Source organism: Solanum verrucosum, unplaced genomic scaffold (genome assembly GCF_900185275.1).
Source record: "Solanum verrucosum unplaced genomic scaffold, falcon-dt-bn FXZP01000222.1, whole genome shotgun sequence".
NCBI lineage: Eukaryota > Viridiplantae > Streptophyta > Magnoliopsida > Solanales > Solanaceae > Solanum > Solanum verrucosum.
Window position 1 is genome coordinate 570,991 of NW_026020027.1, and position 8,082 is coordinate 579,072.

The window sequence follows — 8,082 nt, forward strand, 5'->3', positions numbered from 1 at the left end:
TTAAAAGAATTATTTGGGCAAAAATTCAAATGTCATTGATTGATTGATTGCTTTTTATTTTTACTTAAAATTTATTGTTTAAGAGTTGTTTTTGATACAAATGACAAATGTCATCGCTTAATTAGTCACTTTACATGTCGTTCGCTAGTGTAACACACACACCTCACATATTTTTATTGATCGAAAAAAGAGTGTCAAAATGACACAGCGGTACCCTACATGAGGTGTCTAAGATGAACATCGTCTAGTTAAGGTATCTAACTGAAACTTCATACCAACTTTAAGAGGTCACCGATGGATTAGGCTTTACTTAAATTATGCATGTGAAAAATTTTCAACCACTTTATTTAAGTTTGTTACCTAGAGCGTGAACTATTAATAAATATACTAAGTAACTATGTAATTATTGAGTGTATTTAAAATATGAAAATTCACCAAGTGCAATTATTAAGGATATTATTAGAATTTTTTTTTGGCGCTAAGTTGTTACATAATTTATTTATTTTTTCAATTCACTTGTCTTTATAAACTAAAAAGATGAATAACCAAACAAAAGTCCCAAGTTGCTATATATAAGGGTAAAATAAATTAAATATTTGATCGATTTAATGAACACGTCTATTTAAAGGCGATATGATACCCACAACCTTTAAATCCTGAATCCGCCTATGCTTGCACTTAATTCACTTTGCATAGACTTGACTTTACTTTTTAAAAGATAAACATCATCAACTATATTATCATACTTTTTATTTAATATTACCCCGTCCACTTTTAATTGTCATGATTTCCTTTTTTAGAGTCAAATGATAAGTACTTTGACTAATATTTTACGAAGTATTTTTTCATCATATTGATATACAAGAAATTGCAATTTATAGTACTTTTCGTATAGTTTTTGAATATCTATTTTTTTTGTTTAAAATATCGAATTAATGTAATCTAATTTCACTTTAAAAATTAGTCAAATTGATTTTTGAAAAGCACAACATGACAATTAAAAATGAATCAAATGATTATTTAAGATGCATACACATATTGCATGCATTTTTTCTAAGATTATCAGATGCTAATGACGTTACTACCCTCAGGGTAGGTCCGTCTTTGTCCTTACCATAGCTTTCTTAGGATGAAAAGAGAAGGATAGATAATGTCATGAAAAGATAGAGAGATTATTTTTGATAGACCTTGATTCAAATAAATTAAAATTTTCTTGATACAACTATTTTATCACATATCAAAACTAGATGACTGAATCTGCCGATTGTAGAAATAGTTATTAAAGTGAAAACTTGGAAGTCCTTTTATATTTTTTTTGTTTTTTTATAATTTCTCATTTCGTATGCTTTGAAATTTTATGAATAATCATCTACCTTCATATATATTTCCTCTTGAATACCAAGTTTTTATTTATGGTGAGTTTGAACTTGTGACATATGCTTAACCTACACGTGATAGACTCGTTCAGGAACCCCCCCCCCCCTCCGCCAACACACACACATATATGTAGATATTATTTGTGAAGGTCCAAAATTCTCGATTCATCCAACTCAAGGAGAAAAGGACTGTTCTAATGTTAACATGAACATAAATTAGATTCTATTCGTCCTCTTTATTCTCAAGAGAATTGATTCTCTTCCACCCGAGTTTAATAATATGAGAAAGGAAAGTGTTCGATCCATTAAATTTTTCTTGGACCTAGAATATCTATATTATTTTCTCTTTTATATATATATAGTTATTTTTACAAATAAAGGGGTAGTTTAGGTATTTTTGCTTTAGAATGCTATGTTCCACCTAAAACAAGATGACTTTGTGAAAACAAATTAATTATTTGTGATAGTTTTTTGGACAAACATTAATATAATTGTTTATATTAATTATTTATGATCAATATAATTTATACGGAATGGATCATTGTAGACTTTGGAGGTCAGCTGCTAATATTTATCCATAATTTCTGATTTTCCTTGTAATTAACAAAATCTTAGGAAAATGTCAACTCTGCCCTTTAATATTAAAAGTCAAATTAATTAATTTATTCTTTCATCACATCTATAATTTTCAATGTTTTAAAGAACTAATTAATGATATCTCCAAACAAGACTAATTTGTTATAATTAATTAAACATATATTTATTATAAATAAGAACTTTTTTTTCTTATGAGGAACAGCTGAATTATCCAGTAGTTCCTTAAGTTATCAACAAATATATACTTTAATAATTTTCGAAGGTCCATCAAAAATTGGCTCGTCAGAAGTTTTTCCTATGAAAAAAACATATTTCCAACGGATATTTCTTAGGATTTTTTCCGATTTTTACGCACCTTTTAAAAAAGACATTTAATATAGTTTTAATTTGTAAGAGTATATATATATAAATATAACAATTATCTCTCTTTCTTAATCGAATAACTTAATTAATGAATTTTAAAAGAAAGATAATAAATATGTCTTGGTTTTCTAAAATAATAGATATTTTAGAACAATTGCAATTAAAGAGAGTGATATATATGGTACGTAAGTTTATGCATGTCCTCGATACGAGCCATGAGAATAAAGTCGTCTTTGTTAGAGGACATTTTATCCCTTAACACAAGACTTCTCAATGCAAAATCGAATGTTGTCAGACCTCTAAATTGATACCAAATATCGAGTGAAAACGAAAAAAATAGAGAAATATATATACATTTTATGTAGGAGTAGCAAATTTAATTATCCATGCATCACTTTGTGAACATAGAGATAGGTACTAAGCATAATCCTTGTTTCTTCAATTGTGTAGAGTCATTTTCCTTTGTAGAATTATTCAATCCACTAGTCATCATTTGCTGGCCAGAAATACTATTTCCTTTTCCCTGTTGAAAACAAATTCCAAAAGAATTTTCTTATAGCGGGATTAAGAGTACGAAGGTCAAACTACTTAATTATCGATATAACTTTAACCATATATATAGAATCTTTAAGTGTTTTTTTTGGATGAAATGTAAAAAACTACATAAAAATGCTATGTCACACTAGTTATCAATTCAAATGTATTTGAAGAAATTGCATTCACTAAAAAATCTTATTGACTCTCTGAATAGTAATAATAGCGCGATGTAAAGTTAAATATGATGAAATCTTAATCCATATCTTAATATACTGGTTGTGATGGAATGGATATGATCTCTCTATCCTTAATTAAAAGTCTGAAGTTTGAGCTCTGGATATTAAAAATTGTGGTAGAAAGCGCTTTTATGAATCTGGATTAGTTGGAATATCTATTACGGATACCGGACATCGATTAGAAAACAAAAATAATTGTAATAATGCTGGTTCTTTTTCTTTATTTTACAAAAAAAAAAATTCGATGAATAATGACTTTCATCGTACCAAACACGATGAGCTCTTACCTCAAAAATACTTGCAGAACTTTTCCCCTTCTGACTTTTAAAGCACAACTCATTCATATAAGACACCTGCAAATTAAAAGCAATAGGGAAAAGAAAAAAAGAGAGATGAATAAAACCCCTAAATAAAAGGTAAATGAAAATTAATAAAATTAATTACTAGCAAGCTAGTTATATTGACAAAGTCATCATCAAAAGGTGGTAAGTATTCCTTCATCCGTCAGTAAAGGCTTTGGATTTGAGTCATGAAAATCGAGTCAAAGTTGAATTTCCCGACGTAAAGCCAAACCATTTGGAGATATCGAACACTAGCCAATAGGAAACTAAATAGTCACCACCAAAGGTCATGAAATTGTAAGTAATCATTCATTCTTAACTAAAGGTATTCGAATCCTCAAAATGAAGCTAAAGTAGGACTTCTTGGCACGAAACCAAATTAGTCAAACCTCAGAACAAACATCGAATACGACTGATAGGAAACCTAAAGAAACTAAAGTCACCACCAAAAGTCATGGTGAAGTCATGATAAGTACTCATCCATCCTTAATCAGAGTACTCGAGTTTGAACCCCTTAGAATTAAGAGAAAGTAGGACCGTTTAACATGAATCCAAATTAGTCAAATCTCAAAACTGACATCAAACACGACTTATAGAAAACCTAAAGGAACTAAAGTCACCACCAAAAGTCATGATAAGTAATATTCATCCATCCTTAATTAGAGTTTTCGAGTTTGAACCCTTAGAATGAAGAGAAAGTAGTAGGACCTCTCAAGGTGAATTCAAATTAGTCAAACCCCAAAACAGATACCGAACATCGGTCGGAAACTAAAAGAAAAGTATGCTTGACTAACCTTGGGGCTATTGACAGGTGAACTTGCTGTATCTTCAAGATCATCATCAACTTCTCTTGCTACTCCTTTCATCTTTCTCTTCTTAAAAACAGATTTATTATTATTATTAATACTATTTTCATTAATAGCTAAACCACCATTTTTATTGATGTGTAATTCATTAGAACACAAAGAATTTTGTTCATTAGAATTATTATTGTTTGACATAAAATCTTGAAAATAAAATGTCCAACTACTTTCTTCTTGGGAATCATAATCTGAATTTTTTGCACTATAATTAGAAAAACTATTACATGTGGAAGAATTATCCATTTGCATAAGAGGAAGAAGAAGAACTATTTTTAAAAATATATATAAGTTTAGGTTTTTGGTCACTCTCATTAGAGAAATGTTGGAATTATATAGTGGAGAAATTGATTATAGATAAAAGAATGCAAGAGAAAATAACACAAATGGTCCCTTATGTTTAGGATAAATTCAAAATAGTTCCTTAAATTTACTTTTGAACAATTTTAGTCCTAAGTTTTTCAAAAGTGTGTATTTTTTTAATAAGATAAAGAGAACTGATAAGAAGAATAGAGATGATGATAGAGACCATATTGAGAAACATAAGAATTTTATACAGGTACAACTATTATTCGGTTATCTAATACTTAACGAAGTATGGTTCTTAGATTTAATGGAAACTCATATTTGGAGGTGTTGTTTCTGTTATTTTTTTTCTATTGATATTTGACGTCTGATGCAATTATGTTATTATTATTTTTTCTACATGAGGTGTTGAGTGCATTTTTTTTGCTGATTTTGATTTATTAATTTTTGGTATTTGTTGCAATTTCTTTTAAGGTGTTTTATCTTTTTTTTTTATCTATCTTTAATTTCCGTCTGTTACAATTCTCTTGGAATTGTTGAGACTTTCCTAGTGTTTCGGATTAAAAAGAAAAGTTCATTCATAGTTTTTCATTAATCTAAGGACTAGATTTTGTAAATATTTAACGAAGATTAAAGTGCTTACTTTTAACAAATTAATAAACTGATCGATAACATATTTAATTAATAGACTATTTTAAACCTACTCTAGATATGAAATATTAAATATTTTTGTTTATTTCTCAATGAATTTAAAATACTTGCAGGCTTGGGTGGGGTGAGGTGGCGTGGGGGTGGGGGTATGGAATCTTGATTGTGGGCCATAGGAGAGTTGAAGTTTAGAAGATGCAATAGAAAAAATAGATTTGACCTTTTATGATTTTAGGATTAGATTAGTGGAAACAAAGATTTGCCAAATCTTATTTTCTATGCTGTTATTTGCTAATCTCAATTTAATATATTGAAATGGTCATTAACTGAGTCATTAAATGACTTGGACTTTTTAGTTTATACTAACTTCTTAGAAATTCATTGCAGTTTTTACTATCTCCATTTTAATTTATGTGAAATTAAAAGAATTCAAAATATGAGAGTTAAAAGCACTTTATGTTCTATGTTAATAATTCAAAATATTTTCAAAATTTTGGAGAAATCATAGTAAATAAATTATTGTCACAAATAGTATTACCTTCACATAAAATAGAACGGAAAATCAATAAGGACTGAGATGGAGTGGTAAGTAGTCTTTCATCATTAATCAAAGGTCTCGAATTCGAATCATCTTGGTTATGAAATCGCCTTTGCTTGGGATCGAAGCTTTACCATTTGATGTGAATTCGAATTTAGTCTCGAAATTTCAATTCATAATGAATACTAATTCCAATTCATAAAAGTTGTTTGTCGATCAGTTGACTCATCCTCAATGCCGTTTAGATGTGTTTGGGTTAAATAATTTTTTTAATGAATTTTTTTAATATTTATGAGTGATAATTATCAACACAAAATTAATGATTTGTTATATAGTTAGTGATTGTCAACTCATGAGACCTTATAATTGGATGTGAATTATATTCTTGACTTCTACAAGAGACAAGTGTATAATACTGCTTGACATAACAATTTGTTTTTCTAATTAAATATATATTGAAGAAGCTTATGACAAATTAAATTTATAATCACCATTAATTAATTAGTTTAGTAAGTGAGATGACGTATGAACAAAAAGTTCCATTCTAATTATTGTCATTTGTTTTACAAACATGTCATTATCTTTTCTTTAATTAATACTCTCTCTTGTCCTTTTTATTTGGCATTTTAGCTTAAAATATTTATCATTTTAGAAAATTAAGAAGAGATTAATTTTCACTACCTCCTAAAAGGTATATAATCATTAATTACTCGTTTAGGAATAAATTAATATAAGGATAATTTAATCAAATACATCTAATTAACTAAATTTATTTAAGGTTTTTTAAAATTAGTGTCCTAAAACCTTAAGGGCAAATAAAAAGGATGAGGAGTATATTTGGACCTAATTGCACTTTTGCTCCGTCAAGAGTTGTGGTGAGACTGATAAAATCTCTCTAGCTACGTATCTTTAATTATAGATTTCAAGTTCGAGTTTTGGATGTAAAAAAATCTTGACAAAAAGCGTTTTTCTTCTGTAAATGGGTCTTATGTGGCATGATTTTAAATTAATCGCGGCTCCAATATAAATATCGAGTATTTTGCAAGAGAGAAATCACAATCAATTGGGACAAAGGTATATTTATCGTCAGTGGTGATATTTAATTTTGTAAGTTGATGACTTATAAAGGAACTGACAAAATAGGCCGATAGATGTTAATTGTATGATAATAATAATTATACGCATCAATGGTGATCGATGATAGTGATTGCGTATATATAAAAAAAAAAATTGAAGACATCATTCATACTTAAAGCTATCCACACAAAGGTTCAATCAATTCATATTGTCTCAATCATACGAGTACTCACATTATTGTAGGACAAAAATTACACATTGAAATTATAAGGTCAAGTATTTATCACTTTCCATTTTAGAATTTTTGTGTGCAAACATCTTCATCATGTTTCCCATGTCTTTATACATTTAAATTTTAATTATGAACAAAAAAATGCAAAATGCAAAATTAAAGTAGTCTTGATAAAGACCTTCCAAAATTTTCCATTTTTGTAGGATATATTTTTTCTATCTCAAAATTATTTATTGTAATTTTAAAAAATATTTGTTATTATAAAAATCCAAGATAATATTAATTATTTATTTTCATTTTACCATCGGCAGTAATTGTTTTGAAGATTATATCTCAACTATGGAAAGATGTCACATAAACAGAGTAAATATTCAATGAAAAGAAATTACTTTCTCCGTCCCAAAATAAATATCGCTTTAGAAATTCAAGATTAAAAAACAGTAATTGTAATTTTCCAACTCTACTCTTATGTTAAATATAACAAGTCAAAATCATTTTCCACCCCAACTTTAATTTAAAAATCAAACTCTCCCGTCAACTTTGAACAATAGACATTCTCTAGAAATATCTTACAAATAGGGGTAGCTTACTAAACTATAATTTGTATTTATTATTTTTTAAATGAGTGTAAATAAGCTAAATCGACACTTATTTTGGACGGAAGAAGTATATCTTAAGACACAAATAAAGATAAAATAGTTAAAAAAAATATCTATTAATTAATATTTTCTTAAGGAACGTATAAAAAATACGATAAATAATTTGGGACGGAGGATGACTCTCCTCAATCTTACAACCAATCCATCATGATCCCATCCCCAATTTATTTTATTATATTACTCATATAATTATTATGTTTCCAAATATTATTACTCAAATAAATAAATAAATAAAATAAAATAACCATTTAAAATAAGAGACACATGAGAAAGGGATGCATACCCACTCCATGTTGTGCCTAAAATGTGAGT

General features: G+C 27.9%; 1 protein-coding gene across 1 annotated transcript; it reads right to left on the bottom strand.

Annotated features, from left to right (window-relative positions):
* Nucleotides 1–2,510: 2,510 nt before the first annotated feature.
* LOC125821178 (vascular-related unknown protein 1-like) lies at nt 2,511–4,571 on the bottom strand. Its single transcript, XM_049500590.1, has 3 exons — nt 4,245–4,571; nt 3,397–3,462; nt 2,511–2,859 (listed from the first exon to the last, which is right to left on the bottom strand). Exons 1-3 carry the CDS (start codon nt 4,560–4,562, stop codon nt 2,728–2,730), a joined length of 516 nt encoding a protein of 171 aa, XP_049356547.1. The 5' UTR covers nt 4,563–4,571; the 3' UTR covers nt 2,511–2,727.
* Between the last annotated feature and the right edge of the window lie 3,511 nt (nt 4,572–8,082).